The sequence below is a fragment of the Peromyscus maniculatus genome, chromosome 20 (genome assembly GCF_049852395.1).
Source record: "Peromyscus maniculatus bairdii isolate BWxNUB_F1_BW_parent chromosome 20, HU_Pman_BW_mat_3.1, whole genome shotgun sequence".
NCBI lineage: Eukaryota > Metazoa > Chordata > Mammalia > Rodentia > Cricetidae > Peromyscus > Peromyscus maniculatus.
Genome location: NC_134871.1, coordinates 25,241,314 through 25,267,500, shown reverse-complemented (window position 1 = coordinate 25,267,500; position 26,187 = coordinate 25,241,314). Strand labels below are relative to the sequence as shown.

The following is a 26,187-nucleotide window of genomic DNA, read 5'->3' as shown; positions in this document are numbered from 1 at the left end:
AGTTACACACTGCCAAGCAGGGCAAATGGCGTTTTTATGTGTTTGCTGGGGCGTGGCGTGGGTGGAGGGAGCTTTAAAAGGGAAAGGTAAACATTTGCTGGAGTCTTTGGTATTGAACCTAAACAAAGCCGTACCTTTGTTCCCCTTTTATAAGGTAAGGGCTGACGGGAAAAGCTAGGAGGCTGGAGCTAATGCTTGTGAACAAGGCCTAATCTCTGGATGGCATCTCGCTGAAGATATCAGTTGATCTTTTGTCACAGTCTGGAGTAGCCATGGTTTCTGCCATGCATTCTGCTTATGGCCCTGAACCTAACGGCTATGAGCTATTGTGCTATGCAGAGGATTGGATTACACACTTGGATTTCATGACATAATGGTGTGTGCTTGTGTGCACAGTGACTGACTGATATTTGTTCAGCAATTTACGAGCTCTCAGGCACCTTGCCATGCCCGGCCTTAATATATATTATCCAATTATTCGTGTTTCTAAGCAGGTGACATTTTTCATCTAACTAACAGGTGATTTGAAGTTAGCTAGCTTACCTTGGTAACACAGCCAATGCGTAAATGATAAAGCCAAGATTCCACACCTGGATTGAGTGGGACCCTCCCCTACACAGTACTGCTCTCTCTCTGTTGGGAGGATCTTGGAGGGACATCTCCACTCACGCTGACTGGTTTCTTTGAGGCAGCACTTGAGGTCCTGGTTTGGGAGGATGGGGTTCATGGCCAGACACAGGTCATGCTGTCAGAGACATTAGGGCGGGCCTGGAGCTAAGATGAACTTCTCGTACCCCTGCCTCTGTCTCCAGCACTGGGACTGCAGGCAGGCCCCACTGTGCTTGGCTCTTTCTTTTCTTTTCATTTTAAACATTTAGATGAGAAATTAGAATAATGTGGTTAATGACACACACCCTAAACCTAGATCAACTCACTGCTAATATTGTTCCAGATTTTTCTCTACCCCCCCTTCTTGTCAGGCACGTCGTCACTCTACTTCTGCATGTAGACAGAGGATGCCCTTTCTGTGGGATCAGGGAAGATGTGAAGGGCGAGTGATCTGCTATGCCTCAGGGTTAGAAAGATAGGCATGTCAGGTGGAGAAGGGATGCTCAGAGGTCGGAAGACTCAGGGCAGGGTCCGTGGAGCCCAGAAGACAACAGAGGTTTTTGTAAGGATGGATTGATACAGCTCAGCTGTGGTGGACGGTAGGGAAGTGAGCAAAGGCTGGCCCGGGCAGAGTAGGGAGGCTGCGGACAACATTGGGAAGCCGGAAAGCCGAGCAGGAGCAGGAGGAGCCAGCCGAGGAAGCCAAATGAGTTGGGGGAACTGTTAGGACACACGCTTGGACCTCACCTCTGGCTGAGCTGGGGACTTTGGGAGTTGAGCCCACAGACAAAAGTTTTAATAAGACTTCCTAGTGACTGAAGGGAACTCAGATTTGAAAACTTGTGCCTGTAAAGATGCTACCGAGAAAGGCTTTCAGCTGAAGAAAGCAAATTCAGTGTTGAGTTCATATTCCTGTGTGTGTGCATTTGTGCGCAAACCTACACAGAAAGATGCAGTTTAATTTATAATAAGCAATGGACCATATATGGTGGCACTGCTTCTAAATGAATAGCTGGAAACAGCATATTTGGAAAAACAATTTATGTTCCCTTAACTCATTGAGTAAATATTTGCTGTATTTTTAAAAAACAGAATTAGTAGGAAAAGCGAGAATCAGGACTGTGTGTATTCTATGCTGCCACTCGCAAAACAGGACATGGATTTGCATAGCATGTTGAAACGCTTAACTGGGGAGCCTTCTGAATTTCATATAGGATTCAAGCATTACAAACCTAAGTTTTAAGAGCTGCTTGCCTAGCATGTACAAAGCCCTGGTTTTGATCTCCTGCATCACACAAACCAGGGATACACGAGGCCCTTCCAGAAAGAGTGAGATGGGGAGAGAGAGAAGACAAGGAAACAAAACCACGAAGATGTTGAGTGAATGAATCTTTCAGTCTGCATTTAAATTCTCACGACAGGAGCTTGTCACTGCCTGACGTGGCCTGTCAACTCATTCCAGTGTGCTGCTATACCAGATCTGCTGGGATGGCAGAGCTGCATGGGGCCATTTGAAGACTACTGGAGGCTTCTGACCTAGATAGCTCTCCAGCAAAATTCTGTGGAGAAGTAGATTTGATGTTTTAAGAATAAGTTGACCTCGATTTAATGTTTGTTCAATTAATGAGACTCATACATAAACTGATCCACATTGGAGTCTTCCGAGGCTGGCTTCACAAACTTGCTGAGGGATCTGGCCAGGAGGAGGTAGTGTCCTGTGGGAAAGGGCTTGAGGGGGCCCTGTGGTGCAGAGGGGGCTACCCGGCCGGTGGGCAGGGGTGGTCTGACTGTGCCCTGGGTGTGAGGATGTGCAGTTACAGAGATGAGCACCAGAGGCTGGCTGTGGGCGGCACTGTGCTCCTGCATGCTGAGGCATCTCCTTAGATTTTCTACAGAGCCCTTTGCAGTTTGAAAGTGGGACCTCATTTAAATACGACAGCACCAAGGTAGGGCTGGTTGGAGCTGCTTAGAAGACAGGGTCTGAATGCAGGAGGGCTGACTGAGGGAGCCTTTCTCCCCTCCCTCCCTCCCTCCCTCCCCCCTCCCTCCCTCCCTCCCTCCCTCCCTCCCTACCTACCTACCTACCTCCCTCCCCCCTCCCTCCCTACCTCCCTCCCTTTCGTCCCTTCTCCTGTTTGTGAATTTCATCTTGCTCTCCACTGTAGAGAAAGTGAGAGAGAGAGAGAGCTGGCTTTTTTCGGAGAACCTTCCACGGTAGGTCAGTCCTACTCAATGCCTGCTTTGGAGACCTCACCTTGGAAGCCCGTCTACTCTAGGCCTCTTGAGTGAATGCTTCTTGCTCTCTGCTGGGCCTGTGTCCTCTCAACTACCAGCCTGCCTGGCCCAGGGGAGTCCTCTATTTTTACCTACTCTGGAAGGGGTGTGGTCCCTCCCACTGCCAAACCCCGTGGCTTTTCTCAGTCTCTCCCGGGCCTCCAACTTCTTCTGTGGCTCAGCTCTCCTTGTCCCGCTTGGCCCGTGACACACACGTGGCCCTGGGCAGCTCCGTTCCTGACTGAATGAACTGCTGTGTCTCTCCACAGCCCTGTCCCCTCAGGTCTTTCCCGTCCTCCACCGTAGACATCCTGCCCCTCTGCCCCCTTCACTGTTTGTCTCTCTCTTATCCCATGGTTCCTACAGAGGGACTTCCCAGGTAAGCTCTTTCCTTCTCAATTCTCACGGCAAGTATGGTCTGGGGGTCCAGCTCTGCTTGCTCTGTAACACTGACTAGAACTGGGAGTGAGCGATGCTTTTTCTCCCTGGGAGTGAGGCTGCTGTTACAGGTGCTCCGTGTTTGCCACACATCCTTCTGCAGCTCTTCCAGAGGTTGTAAGCATGTGTGGATAAGGACGCAGTTAGATGGATAGACAGACAGACAATCATGATAAATATGGAGTTGGTGCTTGACTTAGGTGTGCTGATACTTCAGTCCATAGGTAGATAGATGGGCACACAGACAAGTGGTCAGACAGATGTCTTCGGAGAATACATCCAGTCAGAGCAGCTGACCCACTCTATGACCCTGACAACTTCAGTTGCTTATGTCAGCCTTGTCAGCCTTGGCCTCTAGGCGTTATTATTTATGAAAGCAAGATCATGCATAAAAAGGAAAAAGCATATTTGGAAAAACAATTTATGTTCCCTTAACTCATTGAGTAAATATTTGCTGAGGAACCTGAGCCTGGCACAAAGCAGCTAACTTGAGGCAGACAAAGAGCCCTTCTTACGGGCTTTTCGCCACCACGGAGCACACAGGTCATTAAATGCTGAACAACAAACAGCAGATTAAATTCAAATACTACCTGTATGAAGAAAACAGAAAAGAGAAACTTGATAGAGCATGGGTCTCGTTGGGGGCGAGGAAAGTGACTCTGGGTGGGGAGGTATAGCTGGCCTGTCTGAGGAGTTAGCCTTGAGCCAAGATCTGAAGAGGAGGCTGCTCCTGTGAGGGTCTGGACAGACAGTGGCGAGCAGTGGCCCCGAGACGGACCAGATTTTGTGTGCTGGGGAACAACAATCCAAACCTACGGGCGGTGGACAAATAGGAAAGCCGCCCTGGTGGGATCGGAGAGTGTGGATTCAGAGATGCCAACTGCATATGCAGGAAAGAAATGCATCGCAGGAATGAAAGGTAAAACAAAAAAATAGAGAAATACAGTAATCATGTCTACAAATGCTGTACACCCGGAGGTTTCAGGAAATCCTGAACAAAACTGCAAGCTCCCTGAGAGCAGGTGTGTGGACAGCTCTGGGCTTGCTGTCCTCACCTCAGCACGATGCCAGCACAGAAGGACGACATTTAATAACTGTTGGATGAATCATAATGTGAAGGGAATGAATGACATCCAGGTTCGACACCTCACATTTTTATTATTTCTCCACTTGGTTCTCTGACATTGTACTAGAATTTACTCTGACTTTTTGCCTGTCTCAAATTGTTATTCCATCTTCACTTAAGAACAATATTACCAGAGTGGATGAAATACGACAAAATGTTCAGAAGTTATTAAGGTGTTTAGTAAGAGGCAAGAGCTAATTCCAGCACTTGGGAGGCAGAGGCAGGGGATCTCTGTGAGTTCAGGCCAGGTCCACATAGTGTGTTCCAGAACAGCTAGGGCCACATAGTGAGACCCTGTCTAGGGGAAGAAGAGGAGGAGGGAGAGGAGGAGGAGGGAGAGGAGGAGGGGGAGAGGAGGAGGAGGCCGCAGGAAGAGAGCAGAGGAGGAGAATAGCAACAGCACTCACGTATTTACATATCGATTTTGAAAGGCGTGTGGGTTCTGCCGTTAAACCTATTCTCTCGGTGTCCACCCTGTGCCTGTGTCTTTGGGGCTAATGCCTGTGTGCTTCCTTAGATGACTTCTTTAGGATCCAGAGTATTAGGAAATGCATAAATAATATAAATAGCCTTTAACCAGAGAGAGGCTTTAGTTTTAAATTTGAAATTGCTTTCTAAATCAGTTAAAGGTAGGGTCAGTTGTTTTACTGGAAAACCCCAGAAACACAGCGGAGGTTAACAATGGTTCTGAAGCTCCCTGGAGTGTGTTCATTTTAATAAACCTCCCGACATGCTTGGTGCCCAGCTGACTTTTGAGACCTCTGCAGAGTTGCTTCTGTGTGAGAAGTCACAAAGCAGGAATTGTCATTCACACGAGACAAATGGTTTTATTTTTAAAAGTCGCATGCTGTTAGACTGCTTTCATGGAAAGGTGTCTAGGCACATTCAGAAGTTATCTGATTCACTCTGAGCATGTGCGGAAATTGAAAGGCTCTCTGTCACTTGCCTGAATGCACATGGTCTAACTAGTTTTCCTGAAGAAGGAAGCGTGCGTTTGTATGATTAGAAGGGGGTTGGGAAGTGCTGTGTGGAAGCAGGGCCTCACATTGTTGCGTGTCTAGCTCAGAGGTCTGTCGGTTATTTACCTGCTCCATCTGCTCTCTGCATCGTTAGCTCCTGCTGAAGCTAGAAAGAACTTTCAGTGCTTGACATGTGGATGAACGTTCAGTGGGTGAAGTCATCCCTTGTCCTCCTCAGACTTCTCTCCACATTTACACCCCGTTCCTTGTGGGTAAACTTCTGAGAGAGTTGCTCTCCTGCTTGCCTGCTGCCCATGGAGCTGGGACATGGTTGGGTTTGCAAGATGAAAGAAACAAACGGATGCTTATCAGTTCCAAGGCCTTCCATGCTCCCCGCCCCCTCTGTGGTTAAAGTTCAACCACTTGGATTTTGAGTGTGGTGCAGCCAGGCTAAGATGGATGCCATCGGGCATTGCCAGCTGCTTTCCATGGGGTTAATCAGCAGGAGAAGGAAGCAGGTGCTGAGCGGAGCGTTGGGTGCTGACCCGAGCACAGCGTCCTGCCTGCTCCAATGACTGGAGATCCAGCGCTGGGCTGCACAGAAGACAGACTCCTGGCTTTCCCTTTTATGGGTTCAGGATGCCTTGAATCTCAGCCACACTGGCCTTCTGTGGAGACCCTTTCTATTTTAAGAGCACTGAGTCTAAATGTCTCCCCATGGAACTCAATTGGCTCTTAAGGACCTTGTGTCCTGGGTGACTGACTTTTATAGCTCCTCCAAGGACGATTGAGTCCATTGGAGTACATTGCCAGTGAGCATCTCATTGGCTGCAGATGACCAGGCTGCTTAAGTGTAAATACTCATGATCTATTGCTCTAGCTCTCTTAGACTTGGAGCTGACAGACCATAATCAGCGTTTCTTTCTACCTATCACATAGACCCACAGTGAATGACGGGCATGTAAGTCAGTGAGTCAGCCATCAACAAAGCCCAGTCATGTAGGAAATATCTACCTGAACATTAGTTTCTCTTCTATTAGGTAGACCTTTTGATGGAGTGGGAACAAAACCAGTCAGGATTGAGGTACCCAGGATTACAGTCAGCACCAGGAAGATCTCTGTGAAGTGCACAGCCAGAATTAGGGACAACCACACGGTTCAACAGAGTGAACATCTAATTTGCGGACACAAAACTGCATTCTGGCCAAGATCATCACATTGCCAGCAGTAAAAGAAGTCAAGTGTCCCTGGGAAAGGACACCTCTTTCCTGATCTGCAGATCAATGGTCAATGGAGCTATTGTAATCTTTAAGGCACCGGCACGTCATCCCTTACCTCACCTCACCCCGTCTTCTGTGGTTACAGGGCCCACAGCGTGTGTGTTTGTGCTCCCACAGCCTCAGAAACTCAAGACTTTGGAGAACACTGGCTGCTCGAACGAATGTTAAATAAAATTTCTCGGCCGTTTACGGACTCTCCAAGCGTTTTCTGTTACTGTGACTGTTCAGGACAACATGCCCTGGAAGCATCCTGTCTACCATAGCCTTTCTTAGGAGTCCCCACCACTCAGGCATTTGTATCTTCAGCTGGTCCCCCGCACCCCCTTCCTTAGAAGTCATGAGGCTCCTGCTCAAGCCTGTGTTCCTGTGGCTCATATTTCACTAGGCTAAGGACTTCATGCTGTGTGCCTGGGGCTCCGCTCATACCTCTCTTGGACTGCTGTATGATGGTCATTGCTGAGTGTCTCTGCCCCGGGGCCCCCCCCCGTACCCCCCATTGTTAGCTCTATGAGGTAGACTTGGCTTCTGTCCAAACATAGATTTCGATCTATCGTGTGTTTCCACGGATTCTTATAGATGGAATAAATGAACGGAAAGAATAAATGAGTGGAATGAATATATGTTAAAGTATCTTTTGCTGTATTTTAAGATATATAACATGATCTTACGGGGTCCGTATAAAGAATAAGGTAAGGAAATCAACATATTTATTTCCTTATACAGTTATCGTTCCCCTTTGTGCGTGCGTGTGTGTGTGTGTGTGTGTGTGTGTCTGTATGTATGTATGTATGTATGTATGTATGTGTCTGTGTGTGTGCACATGAGTGTGCGTGGGCCATTTTGTGTGTGCCTGTGTTTGTGTGTAAAGGAGCTAAAATTTATTCATTCTTGTTGGGCATGGTGGCTGCTCATACCTGTAATCCCAGCTCTAGAGAGGCTTAATCGAGAGGATCACTCCAAGTTTAACACCCGCCTGGTCTAAACAGTGAGTCCCAAGTTCTAAGTGACCTTGGGTTACAGAGGAGGACCCTGTCTCAAAACCAAAGAAACAGGGAAACGCAAATCCAATGTCCCTCAAGGCACCTGCCCATTAGCTCTCTCTAGATCTTTTCTCTCGATGAGACAGAAAAGGTCTAGAGTACTTGTTTTTTTAGGTGGTGGCTGGGAAGGCCCAGCCTGTGGCACAGCAGGCCGTTGTTGTAATTAGCACATTATTGAAACTTGTCACCTGTCCTGGTGACTTACTAATGCACCTAAGATTACAAGGAGGAGGCCACAGACAAAAAGATAGGATGTGTAAAGAGGTGGAGCACTGGAAATTAGATGCCAGCTGGTGTAAATTACACAAGCCCGTGAGGCTTCAAACAGCAGTGATGCTAAGAAGAAGTCTAAGGCCTTGGTCGTCTTGCAGGACAACCCTAGGCAGGGCACAAGATGTCTAGGTTTGAAGTCCAGCAAAAGGCCAGGGGAGAAAACTTTTGAAAAGTTGTGTTATGTTATGCATAACAATTTATGTGCCTTGTGTAGCCCTGCTGAGAATCCCCTTAAAACCAGTGTGTCACCATGACCAGAAGAATACTTGAGGAAACAGCTTCCTGGGAGAGAGAGAGGGTTTGGTTTCTCTCTCTTCTCTGAGTTTCGGAAGGACGGCTTCAGTCCGTTGTGGCTGGGAGGCATCATGTGACAGGTGACATCATGGCAGGAGCATGTGACGGGCTGTTCACATCAGCGTGGCCCGGGAGGCAGAGAGCATGCCAAGAGCCAGGGGCTGGCTACAACCTTCAAAGCATAGAGACCAATCCAAACTGTGACAAACGGCATCTTTTGACTGTGACCCGTTGTGTGGAATGAGGTCATTTCAGCCTGTTTAGCTCGTCATTCACACCCACGCCCTGTCTCTATCAGCCCTTCACAGTAAAACTTCGTCTACTTGTTCTGTCAATCACATGGAACCCTTAAGCACTGACTAGGGTTTCTAGCCTGTTGGGCTCACGGCATGCCTATTGCTTATTGTTTTTTGTTTGAAGGTTTCTACTGTCTTTCTTACATGCTGTAAGATGAGGATTTCTCTCTCTCTCTCTCTCTCTCTCTCTCTCTCTCTCTCTCTCTCTCTCTCTCTCTCAGGTTTGTGCCACCTCTTCCAGCTAACTGGAGGCTGGCCATGCTGCAGTTACTTCATTTAATCCCCTTTCATTTCCGGCCTTCGGCGAACAGTGAAAGCTAAAAACGTTGAGTGCCTTGTCTCAGGTCCCTTAACTGGTTAATGCTGGAGCAGGGGCTGAAGCCATGGCTTCTGACTCTCAATCTGGTGTGCTTGCTGCAAGTGAGTGTCCTTTGCTAGGCATTGTATTAGGTGCCAGTAATATTAAATAATAAATTATTCCAGACCCCCTGCTTCACAGTTAAGGAAGGAAGTTTTATATAAACAGAACCAGGTTTCAGTGCTATTGCATTACAAAAGTAGTAGTTTTCCTGATTTAACCTTTAATTTTTTTTATCTTGCAGATCAGGGCTAGGGAAAGTTATGCTATTAGAAGTGATAACTTTTAAAATCAATTAGCTAATTTAATTTGTATGTGTGTGCCTGGGTATGCATGCCATGTGTACACAGGAGACTGGGATTACAGGTGTGTGCCACACTTCCGGCTAATAAGAGGCCAGAAGATGGTGTCAGATCCTCTAGAACTGTAGTTACAACAATCGTGAGCCATCACGGGGGTCCTGGGAACCAAACCCAGGTCCCCTGCAAGAGCAGCCAGTGTTCTTAACTGCTGGGCCATCTCTCCAGCTCCAGCTGAGAAAACAGTGTGCTACCTAACTCATTTATGGCTAGGAGAGTAAGGCTTTGCTGACCAACTTTCTTTCTTTCTTTTTGCTTTTTTTTTCCCCTGGAGCTGGGGACCAAACCCAGGGCCTTGTGCTTGCTAGGCAAGCGCTCTACCACTGAGCTACATTCCCAACCCCATCTGACCAACTTTCTAAAAGGTCATTTAAACTATTTCAAGGTCAACTATGGAAGCAAATTATTTAGAAGTTTATGGTCAGTGTATTAATTAATTAATTAGTTTGTTTGTTTGTTTATTTTGATACAGGGTTTCTCTGTGTAGCCCTGGCTGTCCTGGAACTCACTCTGGAGACCAGGCTGGCCTTGAACCCAGAGAACCACCTGCGTCTGCCTCCCAGTGCTAGGATTAAAAGTGTGCCCCACCACCACCTGGTTTCTTGTTCTTTTAATTTTTTTCTTTTTAAGATTTATTTATTCATATATTTTATATGTACACCAGAATAAGGAATCTGATCCCATCACAGATGGTTGTGAGCCGCCATGTGGTTGCTGGGAATTGAACTCAGGACCTCTGGGAGGGCAATTGATGCTCTTACTGCTTAGCCATCTCTCCAGCCCTGTTCTTTTAATTTTTAAGATTACCTTTCTTGCTCAGCACACCTTTAATCCCAGCACTGGGAGGCAGAGGCAGGTGGAACTCTGAGTTTGAGACCAGCCTGGTCTACAGAGAGTTTCAAGACAGCCAAGGCTATACAGGGAAACCCTGTCTTGGGAAAAGAAGTTTATAGCCATGTGATACATACATTTGCGCATTCAGCAGGTTTCTGTGGGGAAGTATTGGGTATCTGTCACGTGTCCTGATGGTTTCCTCTAGGACGTGGCTTTGCACATCTGCCCATGTCTCTCAGGAGCTCCTCTGTATGGCAGTTTGTGAACTTCTTGTTTTTCTCCCTCCTTCAGATTTTCATCACCGTGAACTGCTTGAGTACAGATTTCTCCTCCCAAAAGGGCGTGAAAGGCCTTCCTCTGATGATTCAGATCGACACATACAGTTACAATAACCGCAGCAATAAACCCATCCACAGAGCGTACTGCCAGATCAAGGTCTTCTGCGACAAGGTGAGCGCAGTTTGTCAGAAAGGTACTGTTGTCACGACTAGATGTTGTTTTTGATGACATTCCTCTCGTCACTTTTTCTTGTCTGGTGGTGTCTAAAGAATCGTTTCTCAAACACGTGGATGTTGTGGTCTTTCACTCCCGAGTCCTGTTAGACATCTAAGGAGTCACCAGCCCTCTGCCCTGATTCGGCTGCTGGTCTTCTCAGCCTACCATTCCGCCATTGCCCTACGGCTCAGTTCTCAGGTCGCTAAAACCCAACACCACAGCCTGGGTGGGGAGAGCAGTAGGAAGAAGCTTACTCTTCACAGCTCCGGGGGTTTGAAGCCTAAGACCCAGGCGTTCAGTCCCTGTGAGCGTCGTCTTACTGGCTGCCACCTTCCTACCTTGTCCTCACATGGGACAGAGAGAAGAGCTCTCCTGTGAGTCTTTGTTAGAATCATCAAGGACGAGCCTCATGATGTCACCAGTGGAAAAGGCTTCACCTCCGACAGGAGCTGTCTGCGGGTGGAACGGGAGGAGCTCACGTTCAGTTTGTGGCATGCTGTGCTCTGGTCTGAATACACAGCTGAAATGACAGATCCAGAACTTTCCCAGAGTGTAGCTGCTGTTCTAGAATTTACCAGTGTAATCTTCGACATTTGATGTGTTGCATGGGCCCTCACCTAGAATTTTTGGAAACAGAAATCACACCTGCAAGATAAATCCATCAGTTCTTATGCACTCAGCACAGTGCTTTCATCTCCATGATCGCACTATAAAAGAGACCGAAGAGTTAAAATGATACAGTTTAAACTCGGAAGGTTGGATACAAGAAGATTGTCACAAGCGTAAGGACGAGTGTGGTGTAGTGAGGACCATTTGAAGACCTGTGTGACACCAGCTTCTGTGGGGGAGAGTGATGATGGAGCTGCTTCACCAAAGAGCGGTTGCCCAGGCACTCTGCAAAGCACCGAAGGGTGAGACCAGGCCGAGTGGGTGTGTGCAAACAGACTGAACGTGGTGGTGTTGTTTGCCATGAGAAGTTACAGTGAGTGAAGTTGTGTTCCAGGGAGAAACCGTGGTCTCAGAAATCTGGTGAGAGTAAAATCAACTCCTGGAGAGAGAGCACGGAGGTAGCCAGGAGAGAGATGCTCAGAAGAAAACTGAAAATGGGAAGGGACAGTCTCCAGTAGGTTTTTTTTTTTTTTTTTTTTTTTTTTTTTCTACTTGACACAAGATGGAGTTTTCTGGGAAGAGAAACCCCAATTAAGAAAATCCCTCCAGCAAATTGGCCTGTGTGCAAGTCTGTGGGGCATTTTCTTGATAGATGGTTGATGTGGAAGGGCCCAGCCTACCACGGCTGGTGCTACCCCTGGGCAGGTGGTTCTGGGGTGTGTAAGAAAGCAGAGTGAGCAAGCTCCTCCATGGCCTCTGCTTCAGTTCCTGCTTCCTGGTTCCTGCCTTGACTCCTATCCTTCTGCGATGGCTCGTCACCTGAAAGATTCATTAAGCCCTTTCCTCTCCAGGTTGCTTTTGGCCATGGTCTTTATCAGAACAATATAAAGCAAACTAAGATAGATGCAGAGTAGCACTATCAGAAAAGACAAGCTAGGGCTGGCTCAGTGCTGAAGACAACTGGCTGCTCCTGCAGAGGACTCAGACTCAGTTTCCAGCAGTGGTGTGGCACCTTTACAACTGGTAACTCCAGTTCTAAGGGATCTGGCACCCCCTTTTGGCTCTGTGGCATCAGGCACTTATGTGGTGTACATACACACACACACATACATACATACATACATACATACATGCAGACTAAACACTCATAAAACAACCCCAACAAATAAATCAAAACAAGAACAGAAGAACGCGCTCTTCTATATTGCTCTGAACACTCCAGAAGAGGGGGCACAAGAGTTAACGCTAGAGGAACTGTCTTGGCTTGCTTAGATTACTCGAAAATAACTCGGAAAATTACCCCCCTCCCCAATTTCAGTAAATGAGATTAGGATCAGACCAACTTCCTAACAAACACTGAATGAAAGGCCACAGCAGGGAGCTATCTCCACCCAGCAGGTGAGAACATAGCCCAGTATCTCAAAGGGAGCCAGCGAATCCAGATAACAGGAGAAGCTGCCATCAACGGGAGCCACACCTTGAGACGCATGCACATGAGATGCCTTAAGAATAGAAATGCTTGCTGTGGTGGCACACACTTTTAATCCCAGCACTTGGGAGGCAGAGAGGTAGGTGGATCTCTGAGTTCAAGGCCAGCCTGGTCTACAAAGTTCCAGGACAGCCAGGGCTGTACAGAGAAGCCCTGACTCAAAACAACAAACAAACAAACAAACAAAAACAACAAAAAAAGAAATGTGTGAGCCACAAATGGCTGAACAATCTGACAGTGAAGTCCTAACAAGATACAGGTGGGAAAACAAGGTTTCAGAAACGGAAGGAAATTATGAAAGAGAAGCGAAAACATCAGACTAGAGAGCGAAAGATGATCCCAGTGTTCTAGAACAATGATCATTGAGAAGAATAAAACAACAAAAACAACAGCCAGCTCTAGAGCAGCGGAATGGAACAGAAGGACACATCAGAAGATCCTGAGACAGTGTTTACCCTATGCCAGAGAAATTGCCTCCGGACAACAATGGAAAGCGACCCCTAGTGGACGGAGTGGCCCACAACCTTTGTTCCAGCACTGGGGGGGCAGAGGCAGGCGGGTCTCTGAATTTGAGGCCAGCCTGGTCTATGTAGTGTGTTCCAGCACAGCCAGAGCTACATAGACCCTGTCTCAGGAGGGGAAAAAAAGGTAAACAGATATCAGACTGAAAAGACACAAAACTATACTTTAAGCTTCTAAATAAAGAAAGGAAAATAGACAATTAGAAACGAATAGGGATGGGGGTGGGAGGAGGGAGGACGGAAATCCGTGGCTGATATGTAAAATTAAATTAATTATAAAATAAAAATATTTATAAAAATAAAAAAAGAAATGAATAGGGAGATTTTTATCATCAAAAATTTCAACAGTAAAACTATGTCTGGAGAAAATAGTTATCTGAATAGAATAAAGTAAATATGGCCAAGGATTTTATCTCTAGCCAAATTAACTGCAGTGTAAAGAATATAGACAACCACAAACTTCAAATAAAATGTAAACAAGATTAAACACCTCAAGTTAGTAAATATTCCTTCTTTGGAAATCTCGCAGCCAGTGAATGTTAGCCATGGAAGATGAAACACAGGTATCTGCTGATGGGCTCTGGTCACACATTATCCATACATCTGTGAGTAGTGGGAGGAGTGTGGCCATGTGGCCTGAGTAGATGCAGGGAGATGGCTCAGTGGCTAAGAGCACGAGGCCCTGAAGCTGGATCCTCAGCACCCATATAAAAAGCTGGGCACACTAGGGTGACTGTGGCTCATAATAAGTTTTGGGTTTTGTCAAATCACTAGGCAAGCTTTAGTGAAAGATTTCACTATTAGGATAAGTATTTGTACCATATCAAGCTGATGAAAGGATATGCTGGAGGGGAGGCTAAAATCTTTTTAGAATATGGATTAGCCTATAGAAAAACATCTGCTGTAAATCAAACAGTGAAGGGGAAGATGAATAGGAATCTCACTTACACAACTTAAGTAAAACATAGCTCTCTGAACAGATGAAGATAGGTCTCTTCTGTATCCCAGAATCGAATCAATATTTATATGTATAATTCAGCTATCATTTGGCTTAAAAGGGCTTATTGGGAAATGTTATCATTTTTCCTTTTTTCTGCAAAGAAAATATTTTCCAGTTTCAAATAACTCTGAACTTTGGAATTATAACCTGTTTTTATGTTAAAAAACAAACAAACATATAAGTGGAAAATGCTGAAGGACCCCTGAACTGGATGTTGTATTTACATATCTATATCTGTATAAAATAATGATTATAAATGTTTAAAACGGAGAGCGCAAATGTGAATTTAACAAGAAGTTGCAGATTTTCAACACTGTACACAAACCCCTTTGTAACAAACAAATATTTATGCTTCTTAAAAAAAAAAAAAAGCTGGACATACACATGTACCTGTAACTTCAACATTGTTGCAGAGGCATGAGGGTCTCCAGAGGCCCCGGCCAGCCAGTGTAGCTTAAATGGCAAGCTTCTGATTCAAGGCAATAAGGTGGAGAGTAATAGAGGCGGACATGCCATGTGCTTCCCGACCTCGGCGTGTGCTAAGGCACACGTGCACACAACACACTTGTACACACGGAGTTAGGTAATAAAGACAGAGCAGTCTCACTGGGAGTGGACAGCTATGGACTGGTGGCCACTTCAGATTAGATGATGGGGAACATGAGGGAAAAGAGGCCGGTAGCTAATTCCATCCTGCCCGCCGTTCTTAAAGGTACATCCAATGATAGAGCACAGAGAGAAATGGGTCCTGTGAGCAGGGACAGCAGAGAGGAAGTGGTCCAGAGAACAGGAAGACAGCACAAGAGCTGCACAGGGGTGGACACAGCCTCACAGCTGCAGATCTGAGCGGCAGTTAGGTGGCCTTCAGGGCCCAGAGGCCACTTGACTCAGCGTACCCCGTGAGTCTGTACACACACGTGGGTCAGAAGGCACCCGGTGAGTCCGTACACACATGTGGGTCAGAAAATTATTTCTGTTGCTACTTCATTAGTGTAATTTTGCTACTTTTTTGAATCATCATGTAAATGTCTGATATGCAGGATATCTGATATGCGGCCCCTGTGAAGGTTGAGAGCCACTGGTCTAATAAGATAAGGGGGTAGATAGATTATACCACTTGTTTGGCAATTAAAAAAACAATTTCATTCATGTATTTTGCCTTTTAGTGACAGAGGATGAGAAGGGGGGTATATGCTTTTCCCCACAAGGGTTTGTTTTCTGAAGGCATGTAACAGTTCCTTCAGCAAGGAAAGAACAGTAGGAAAAACCATTTACGCTGTGGCTATCTTTGTAAACATGAAAACCCAGAAAGGATCGCACTTACGTACACTTTGCCATTCAGAATACATGTCACATTCCTAACAGTTCCTCTTTTAAATACCGAATATATATGGGAAAAAGTAGTTGACAAATGATGGGTAAATGGTTGTTATTTATTCCAAGCAGCCAGCGATAGCATCTCTGGTGGTTTTCTTTATATCCCAGTATTAAAGAGCAGAAATGTCAAGAAACGCATGTGAAGAGGAATCTCAGGACCTTGCATGTGGGTTAACTGTAATTGCATTAATTGTAGCAAATGACGTGCACTCTTGGATGTAACAGACTTCTTCCCACTTCTGTAAGTGTAGAAGTGATGTTTTCCGAAAGTTTGGACCACAAATATTCCTAGGATATAAAGTGATGCAGGTCTTAGTGGAGGGAGGTCTCTCTGTCTTCTCTGAATGCACATGCTTCCTTGGGTCTTACTGAAATCACAGCTTTAGTTTAGAAATGAGAGTGATAGTTCCCCGTGAGTATATATTGTCTTTCTTATTTCTTGAAATATATACTGCACATATAAAATTCTTCTTTTTTAAAAAATGTATTTATTTATTATGTTTACAACACTCTGCCTCCATATATGCCTGCTTGTCAGAAGAGCACACCCCATCTCACTACAGACAGTTGTGAGCCACCATGTGGTTGCTGGGAATTGAACTCAGGACCTCTGGAAGAACAGTCAGTGCTCTTAACCTCTGAGCCATCTCTCTAGCCCCCAAGTTCTTATTTTTTTGTGGGGGGCGGGTTTCAAGACAGGGTTTCTCTGTGTAGCTTTGCGCCTTTCCTAGAACTCACTTGGTAGCCCAGGCTGGCCTCGAACTCACAGAGATCCGCCTGGCTCTGCCTCCTGAGTGCTGGGATTAAGCGTGTGCATCACCACCACCCTGCCCAAGTTGCAGACTTAATTCACTTTATTTTTCTTGTTAAAAACACTTATGTGGTGGCCACCGCTGGAGCCTGGGTCCTCTGAATGGAGACTCTACTGTGGGTTTTCACAAGATCGTCAGTGAATTCCTGGTAAGGAGACTGAACACAGTCCCTTTCCAGAGGTCGGGGGTCAGTAGCTGTAGGTCTTGGAGATGGCATCAAAGGTAGCCTTGGCAAAGGTGCCCAGGGTGGCAGTGCAGCTCCTGGCTGATGTGTAGCAGCCATCGACACCAGCCATAAATAGTGACTTCTTGGGCCCAGGAGCGGAGACGATGCCAGTGCCTCTGGGGGCAGGGAAGAGACGCCCCAGCACAGAGCCACTTTGGCCTGTCACCTTGCATGAATCCCGTGGGGCTTGCCAATCTTTTCCCCAAGTATCTCTTCACACGGAGGTGATGGAAAACTTGGCCAAGATGATGGCCCCTTGAATGACAGTGGCTGTTTCCTTAGACCACGTAACACCAACGTCAGCATGACCACTCTAGTCCCCAGTAGTGACCATAGCCTTGAACCCGGGCCCCATAGCAGCCCCTGTGCTGGCATGGTCTTCAGAGCCCAATCCTTCAGGGATGCATTCAGGATAAAGTCAGTAACCTCAGGTTCCTTAATGGACGAGGAGAAAAGGTAGCTCTCCAGGGTCCAGCAGGCATAAAAGTCGAGCAGGAAGACGAGAGATCACGTCTTCCAGGGCAGACATGAAGCAGAGAGAGGACTGGAAGCGGGTGAGGCCATAGACTCTCAAGGCCCACCCTTAGTGGTGCACTTCTCCCAGGAAACCGTCACCTTCCCAAAGGTCACCACCAGCTGGGGACCAAGTCTTCAAGTCCCCAGTCGGGGGAGCCTTTCTCTCAGACGCTCCCACTGTCGGAGTTAGCTTTCTCTGCTGTGATAACGTCTGTGACCAGAGGCAGCGTGCGGAGGAACAGGCTTATTTCCTCTTACACTTCCAGGTCACGGTCCATCAGAGTGAAGTCAGGGTGCGAGCTGGAGGCAGGACCTGAAGTGTTGCTAGCTGCTTACTGGCTGGCTCAGGCTGCTTTTGTACACCACCCAGGACCACCTGCCCACGCTGACACCACCCATAGCAGCCTGGGCTTTTCCACATCAATCAAGAAAACGACCCAGTTGAGGTTCTCCAGGATGACCATAGCTTGTGTCCAGTTGACAAAAACAAATGAACAAAATAACAACAACCTAAGCAGGACAAGCGTGTACCTTTACATGACACTAGTAGTTAAAAATAAAACAAAAATCGACTTTGCAAAAAATAGAAAAGAATTATGTCTAACTCTGGGGTGTGTCTTGAGTGAGTTATCATTTATGTGGGCAGATAGTAAAGACCCTCATCTATTTTAATGAAATACTAAATTCTACAGAGCTTCTAACACATGGCTAACTGCCCTGTGTGCACCCAAAGAGTAATGCTGCCCTTTCCCATTCCAAACTTACGCATTTTGGAGAACCTCTTGCTTCCCCTGAGGAGCCGCAGATTTAAATGAGGAGTTACTGGGGCATTTAACATTTCTCTTTGTTTTGGTGAGTATTCTGCAGCAGCTGAACCTATATTTATGTATGTTGTTCCTCTTGCTACGAATTTCCATGGCCTGTAAGTATCAATGACACCTCAACATTTAATGTAAAATAAAAATCAGTGACCCTGACTAGAAAACTCACCTGGTTCTTTGCACATGGATTCGAAACTCATGTTCATGAAATAGGCATGAGACACGAAGAGGAGGCAGTCTGGGCCGTTTGGCGTCCCAGGGGTTAGATCTGAGTGTTGCACCTCAGGGAGGGAGCCGAGGCTTCCGGGCCTCCTCTTCCCTTGTTCAGTTTCCCATCTTCATGGTGTGCGTGCACGTGCGAGTGTGTGGGCATCCTGGCATGCTCTGAGAACCAACCTTGCTTGGTCTCTCTTTGTCTTCCCTATTAGGGAGCAGAAAGAAAGATCCGAGATGAGGAAAGAAAACAGAACCGGAAGAAAGGGAAGGGCCAAGCCTCCCAAACCCAGTGCAACAACTGTGAGTCGCCCCCCACCCCCACCCCAAGACTGACTGTGCTAAGGGGAGGTTGCAGCCAGCAGGCTGCCGGGGAAGGTGCAAACAAATGCCCAAGACGCGGCCTGCTTTGCCCTTTCAGTAGAGATGGAGGGGGTGGGGGTGAGGGGGTGGTGATGTCCTTCCTATGGAAGCAAACAGAAGTCTTAGACTCAGGACTCCAGGGCTCACAGCAGGAAGTGGAAGAGCCTTCCATCCACAGGCAGCACTTCCGGGAAGCCCACATTCTTCTTGTTTATTTGGGTCTAGGGGTCACATTGAAAGCATAGGTGCTGAGAAAGCTTCAGGCTAGGACCTGCTGATAGCTGAGAGTTCTCAGGCGAGAATAACCGTGTCCATGGGCTTTGTGGTTCCATGCAGCCTCTGATGGGAAGTTGGCCGCCATACCTTTACAAAAGAAGAGTGATATCACCTACTTCAAAACCATGCCCGACCTGCACTCGCAGCCCGTGCTCTTCATACCGGATGTTCACTTTGCAAACCTGCAGAGGACTGGACAGGTGAGACCCCTGCTCACATCCTCCTGCCGCCCTCCACACCGGTGCTGAGCAGACCACAAAATTCAACCCACCCTCAGGTCTAGCAGCACAGGAAAGTTGGTATCATTCTGCACAAAAAGCAGATTTTTTTTTTTTTTAACAGAAAAGTCTGTCTTGGGAGAGAATACTGACATTCCAAGGCAAAGAAAGGTGTGAGCTGTTATTAGAACATTGTTGACAGAGCAGCAGGAGAAAGCTGATCCTCTCTGCCTGTAAGAAGTTGTGTTTTGTTGAGTCTAGCAGACTCTATCAGGGCACATATCGCCACCTAGTGGTGAAAAGTAAAACTACCATTAACTTCCAACATTAGCCCAGTGGGGGAAAATAAAGATCTTGTCAACAATTTTTTTCCTTAGTAAGTAAATTGTTCTCACTGAGTGCATAAATCATTTCTCATCTGAAGGATAAAGGAAGCATATATTAGATCTTCCTTCAAAAAAACTAAGTTCTATGGTTCTATCTCCAAATGAAATGAAGGATTTGAAACCAAATAAATGGTCAATAGTTAGATCAGCACGACGACTTAGTTTTGTGGAAGAGTATGCAGATGCTACTATGTATCCACAGGAGGACTAGTGATGATATTGCTCAATAAAAACAAAAGGCAGGGTACCAGTGTGTCTGTGTCCTGTGCTCCAAGGCCGCTGAGCTGAACTGCCCACTGGCCCAGGACTTCTCATATGCTCACTGATGCCCAGGCTCTCTGCAATAGAAGGTTTTTTCTCTTTTTTTTCTTTAAGTTTGTGGAGAAAGAGGTTCCTTAGTGTCAGCCAGAGTTGTTTTTGGCCACACTAACCAGGATTTTAATTTTGCCTTGATGGGTTTTCTTTTGAATCCAGAGTCCTTGGTAAAAGGGCTATTTTGAGAACTAGAAAAGTAATGACAGACTCAAGTCACCTCTCATTCTGAGTGCTGGGACTGACCTCAGCCTGAAGGAGAAATCATGCTGCCTTCTCCTTCTCTTTCTGAATGTTTTATTTTATTTTATTTTTTTTATGTGCATTGATGTTTTTCCATGGGTGTTGGGTCCCCTGGAACTGGAATTACAGACAGTTGTGAGCCGCCATGTGGGTGCTTGGACCTGGGTCCTCTGGAAGAGCAGTCAGTGCTCTTAACCACTGAGCATCTCTCCAGGCCCTGGAGAATGTTTTCCGTAGTGACAGAACAGCTGTACAATGAGAGGACTGTGGTGTGTGCATGAGTGCCTATGTGCACATGTGAGTGTGTTTCTCCATTCATGATACAATGTGGTGATAAATATGCTCACACTTTTTTTGTGGGGTGCATTTCTGCTAAGAATTACTTTAACATTTCTATCTTGCCTTGTTCTGTAGAAACCAAGACATAGGAAAGGATGAATGTTGTATCTTGTCCAGAAAAGACAGCCAGCAAGTGTGTGTGTGTGTGTGCGCGCATTTTCTGCCCCCTTTTTAAAAAGCTTCCAAGCATGTAGCTGTGCTTTCTATGGTGTGGGGTCCCCGTATCTTCCAGAAGAGCAGTAACTGTGCTAAACTGTTCTGTTTCCTGTCATCGTTCTGGCTGTGGTAACACGTCACTCTTATAGCCTGATGGAGTCTCTTGGCAAAATTCCTCTGAAATACACAAAGCTGTAAATGAATTTAAGAGGACTAGTGTCCCAGCCTGGCTGGCCTAACAGCCTCGCTCCCCCCTCAGTGTCACGCCCAAGGCAGACTCTGAGGAAGCAGTGTGACCTTTAGAGTTTGTTGTCTTCACCAGGCAAAGTAGCCTGGTAGCTTGCCACTGCTTGGCCTAAGTCCCCTTCACAGCCCCCTTGGGCTCCCTGGGGCCCTGGATTCAGAGTGAGCATGACAGAGCCTGACTGGAGGTCCCAGCAGCTACACTTGGCTGTCCTGGGACCAGCCTGTTGTCCACTGTGCATAGTGGAAGGACGGGACACTGGCTGGCTGGAGCTTTTAAAGGTTGCTTTCTGGGGAGAGCTAGGTGCTGAGGAGGTCCTTGAGGCAGAAGGATGCCACACTGATTCTTGGGGTGGTGAAAACAGAGATTTTACATTCATGGCTTTTTGTTTAAGAAGAAACAAAATCCAATGCAGCAATAGTCGTTTAAAAAGTCTAAGAGGAAAGAGTTCTTATATATATCCAAGCTAATTGCTAGAGTGACTCAACCTGGAGCATTTCCGGTAACTATGTTTTTTTACACCAGGCCTGGGTTTGGCGACACCCTCAGTGCTGCGGGAAGCCTCTGAGGGTGCAGGTGGGGAGTCTGAGAGGCCCAGGCTGGGCAGGGACAGAGACAGCTTTGGAAGAGAAGACGATACTGACTTGGGTAGTCTTGTCCACCCAAACTCAAACGTCCCCACAGCACAGAGATACAATTCACAAAAAGGTCACCGTTACGCTTTAGAAATAACGAGGCAAGAGCCTACACTACGCTACGCTACCACAACAGACCTTCTGCTCGTCTCCATCAGTTCAGAAGGAGGCTCCACGTTTTCTTTTCTTTTCTTTTTTAGTTTTTTGAGACAGGGTTTCTCTGTGTAGCCCTGCTGTCCTGGATGTTGCTCTGTAGACCAGGCTGGCCTCAAACTCACAGAGATCCTCTTGTCTCTGCATGTGCCACCACTGCCCAGCAAGAGGCTTCACAATTTCTTTATTCTAATTGTGTTTGTCACTGAGTTCTCCTAAAGATGATTGTCCTTGGAGATCTTCCTTTTGCCACATGACCTTTATAGCCTGAAGATAGATAATGAATGAAAACATGAAATAGAAGGCGGAGGACAGCACTGCTCCTGAAGCATGGAGAAGGTTTTGATTGTAGATGTAAGGGAGAAAGCTGGCAGAGGGAAGAGTCCATGCTGAGCATGGCCGGCTGACTAAACCGGACCATGAGAGGGAGAGCAAGAGAGGAGCCACCAACTAAGAGACGCATCCCTGGTCAAGAGGCCCAGAGAGCAGAGCAGCCCAAATGGCAGTTACAGAGGGATCGGGCTGGGGGAAGGGAAGCGGAAGCCCCGCCCCTGGGAGGGACGGGTTTAGGGTGAGGGACCTACTGAGAAGAGGTACTGAGGGATGCTGGGAGAACTGGGCAGCATCTGCTTTGATATGTTAAATAGGCCCCTCAGCCGTTTGTTTCTTTGTTGCCCTGCATTTCTGAGGCGATGGGAAACCAGGGCTAGCTAGACCCCTGGGGAGCAAACACAGGCTCTGTTGCTGTGGTCTTGGGATGGCTCTCTTGTCTACCCTCTCTGGTAGCGCAGTGTCCAGTCAGCCCACCTATGGAGCCTTCCGAATAACGCTTAGATCTCCCCGATGGATTTTCCTAATGTCAGGAGCAGCGCCTGGCAGAGGGCCAGAGTCATCTGGTTAGACCAGACTGGCTTTAGCTAGAAATAGTCACATTTCTGAATTTACTTTATAAAATCTAAACATTATTCCCAGGGAGAATGTGAGGAGGTTGTATTTCCTTAGATCACACACACACACACACACACACACACACACACACACACACACACACACACGAGTGGGGGGGGCATTGCTAATCAAATGTCTGCTATTCCCGGCCCACATGTGTCTCTGATTTCCCCACAGGTGTACTACAACCCGGAGGATGACCGAGAAGGGTGAGACACGAGTTATTCCATTCTAAGCACTTAATGTTTGGGGGGGGGGGCATGGACCTCCTGACCCGGGCCACCCTGGGCAGGAGGTGGGACTCCCCGTGTGCTTGTGACTTAGAACCGCCAAGCGGCCGTTGGGTGGCAGCTGGGTGAGGGCCTCTCTTTCCCTTCTGTCCCCTTCCTTCGCACGATCTCCTTTGAATAAAAGTGGCCCATCTCCTCTAGTGCGGTGTGCTGAGATCTCCCCGATAGTTCCTGCTTCCCATAGTTTGACCCCAACAAGGGTCGAGCTGACAGTGTGGGAGCCTTTCCTGAGACAGCATAGCTCTGAAGCCTTCGCTGTAGGTCGAGACCCTGCTCCCTGTCCCGTGGCCTTTAGATGGGAGGTTGTTTCCCAGTGTCTCCCACGTGTCTCTGTCACAGGGACAAGACGTTCTCCATCTTTGCTGAGAACACACACTCACCGGGGGATTTCTGGGGGCAGCTAACTCTTCAATGTGTTTTCTATCCTTAACTCACTGCATAGACTCAGAAGTTTGCAGCTACAAATGCTGTTCTAAGGGCACCAGGATGATGCTTCTCCAGGCCGTGGTATCGTCCACGGCACATCCTTGGGAGGGTTGTTGAGCGGCCTTCATCCTCTGCGTCCTCTGCGCGCTGCTGGTGACGCAATGCTCTTTGCACGCGAGGAAGGGCATCGTGTCGTTTCTAAGGGCTGGGTGGTTTCGACTTTAGGATTTAACGGAGGGAAGTGCCCTTTGGCTCACGGTTTGGAATAACTCCCCATGGGCTGGCTCCATTCCATTTGGGTCTGTGGCCAAGCAGAACACGGGGTGGGGGCGGGGCAGAGCTCCAAGTGGTCCCTTGTGTGGCCTGGACACAAGAAGAGAACATCTCTGCTAGCTATAGAAAGCCTCTTCTGTGCCATTTCGGCCTCCGGTCTCCTGAATGACACTGCCTATGTTCAATACAGTCTGCTCCACTGAATTAATTCTTTCTGGAAACACCCCACAGACACACCCAAAAGTGTGCTTTACAAATCTCCTCAGGGTCTCTGTAGCTAGAGTTTTCCTGCCTTGCCCACAGTCAGGACAAATCTCTCTCACCCGCCAGTCCCACAGCCGCTCAGACCCAACCAAGTAAACACAGAGACTTATATTGCTTACAAACTGTATGGCTGTGGCAGGCTTCTTCCTAACTGTTCTTATATCTTAAATTAACCCATTTCTATTAATCTATAAGTTGCCACATGGCTCCTGGCTTACTGGTATCTTAACATCTTCTCATGGCGGCAGCTGGCAGCCTCTCCTCTCCCCAGCCTTCCTGTTCCCAGAATTCTCCTCCCTCTAGTCCCACCTATACTTCCTGCCTGGCTACTGGCCAATCAGTGTTTTATTTATCAATCAATCATCCACAGCAGGTCTCTCATTCCAAATACGTTAACAATTGAGATGATCTCAGCATGTCCTGTGTCTGTTGAACAGCTCTGAACTCCATCTGTCAGCCTTGTTCCTTCTGGATCACCCTTTTCCTTCCAAACTTCTGTTCCTCCTTGTAACTGATCTTAGTTAAAATAATGTCTTCCTTTCCCTCATGGAAGACCACTGAACTGAAACAAGAACAAACAATCCGTGGGGGGGGGGGGGGGCATTCAGCCTCTGTGCCTGAGTCTGTGTACCAGTTGCATGCCTGGTGCCCACGAGGGCCAGAAGAGAGCATTGGGTCCCTGGAACTGGAGTTACAGATGGTTGTGAGCTGCCCTCTGGGTGCTGGGAATCCAACCCAGGTCCTCTGAAAGAGCAGCCAGTGCCTTAACCTCCAGCCTGCTCTCTCCAACTCGACCACTGTTTTGGTTTGTTTGTTTGTTTTTGTTATTTTTTTTGCCTTCTGAAACTTGATTTTGAGATTAAACACGTTTAGAACCACATGAATTACTATATTGGGAACTCCCTTCTTATAAGCTGACGTTGTATTTTTCTCTTAAAGCAAGTTAAAATTGCATTCATTCCTGAATATCTATTTTGTGCTCATTGTTTGCATAAGTTGCATGTAACTAACATCCCAAGGTAATTTTCTCCCTGTCCATAAACCTAGGCTCTCCCGTTCTACATAAGACAGTTTGTAGTTGGTGAAGGAAGTGTACCAGATATTGTTGACCCCATTCTTGGAGCAGAAGTTGGCAAGTGACAGACTGAGGGCCAGGTGTGTGTGTGTGTGTGTGTGTGTGTGTGTCGAGGGGAAGCAGGTAGGGGATGGACAGGATCTCACTATGTGGACCAGGCTGGCCTCGAACTCACAGAGATCTGCTTGTGTCTTCCTCCTGAGTGCTGGGATTAAAGTGTGCACCACCACACCCAGCCCCAGTCCCCTGGTTTTGAATGGTCTATAGACTAAGGATGCCTTTTACCATTTTAAAAACCTCCCGTGAAGACTGACGTTACATGACATGTGAAACGAAGTGCCCTTGAGGCTCCGCAAGGAGTGTCTTCCTGGACACGTCTGCTTTAGTTCCTTTATCTAAATGATTGTCTGTCATTTCGTTGGTGAAACAGCAGCCTAAGTATTTGTTGTTGGGCCCTTTGCAGAGAAAGTTGGCCACCTTCCATCTCAAAGGAAGAGGATCTCAGAAAATGAATGAAATGACCCTCATGCTGCTTAGGGCTGGCACCTTGACCAGGACTGAACCTCTAAAATCACTTGTAAATTCTCTGAAGTTTGATTAGAAAGCCAAGCATCGTGGCTCGTGCCTGTAATCCCAGAACTCAGGTAGCTGAGGCAGAAGGATCAGAAGTTTGAGGACATCCTGTTGCGCATGGTAAAATTCCCATCTCAAAAACAAAAACAATTAGTTTGTTCCTTTTATCTTGAGACAGAAATAATCAAATTCCAGTGGCTGGAACGAACAGGAATGATTAGAGTTCTAATCTCTCGATCACATATTTTATAAGAGACAGCGTGGCGTCATGAAAGAATGCTGGCGTTGAGCTCAGGAAGCCAGGTCCATCCCCTGGACTGCTGTTTACCCACATGAAGCCTCAGGCCGGCCTCTCGGGCCCTGGCTTCGTTTTCTTGAGTCTATACCAAGGATGTTGTAGAAGGCTATCTCTCAGATCACTCAGCACTTGGCATTTCACTTAGTAATGTGCCTGAGCTAAAATTCATAGGAAACTTAGGAGACTGGGAAGTGCCTGCCCCTGCTGGCAGACCCCGCTGTCTCTTTCGGCCTGTCCTTTGCAAGCTGTGACCCACCTGTGACTCAGCTGGTGCAGCCTCTCCATCAGGACTCCCTGGGTTGTGGCCCAGTCATCCACTCCGAGACCAGCGTCCTGTGCTTTTATCCATCGTCTGATGGAGGGATGCGGGCAGCACGGATGCTTCAGTGTCAGTGCGTGGCAGGAGCTCCGCTGTTGCGGTGTGGATTCCTTGGCTACCTACCGAACGCTGTATGTGCATTCTTTTCATGGTTTTCTCACATTTCCCATTAGCTGC

The 26,187-nt window shown here is 47.3% G+C and overlaps 1 protein-coding gene and 1 long non-coding RNA gene across 6 annotated transcripts in view; one reads left to right on the top strand and one right to left on the bottom strand.

Annotated features, from left to right (window-relative positions):
- The window catches only part of LOC121824370 (uncharacterized), an 8,847-nt gene extending 1,702 nt beyond the window's left edge, over positions 1 to 7,145 (bottom strand). Inside the window, exons 1-3 of one of the 2 annotated variants that reach the window (XR_013046376.1) lie at positions 6,742 to 7,145; positions 5,533 to 5,726; positions 1 to 703 (exon numbers count right to left, since the gene is read on the bottom strand). The exon at positions 1 to 703 is cut by the window's left edge and continues 88 nt beyond it. This is a non-coding gene — a long non-coding RNA (uncharacterized LOC121824370). The remainder of the gene's footprint in view (positions 704 to 5,532; positions 5,727 to 6,741) is intronic. The other variant, XR_006066230.2, reaches the window with a different exon arrangement.
- Grhl2 (grainyhead like transcription factor 2) overlaps positions 1 to 26,187 on the top strand; it is a 140,640-nt gene that overhangs the window by 94,309 nt on the left and 20,144 nt on the right. For all 4 annotated transcript variants that reach the window (XM_076555871.1, XM_076555870.1, XM_076555872.1 and 1 more), the window contains exons 9-12: positions 10,432 to 10,590; positions 18,435 to 18,522; positions 18,919 to 19,058; positions 22,670 to 22,701. In XM_076555871.1, the coding sequence (XP_076411986.1) occupies positions 10,432 to 10,590; positions 18,435 to 18,522; positions 18,919 to 19,058; positions 22,670 to 22,701 (419 nt within the window). The remainder of the gene's footprint in view (positions 1 to 10,431; positions 10,591 to 18,434; positions 18,523 to 18,918; positions 19,059 to 22,669; positions 22,702 to 26,187) is intronic.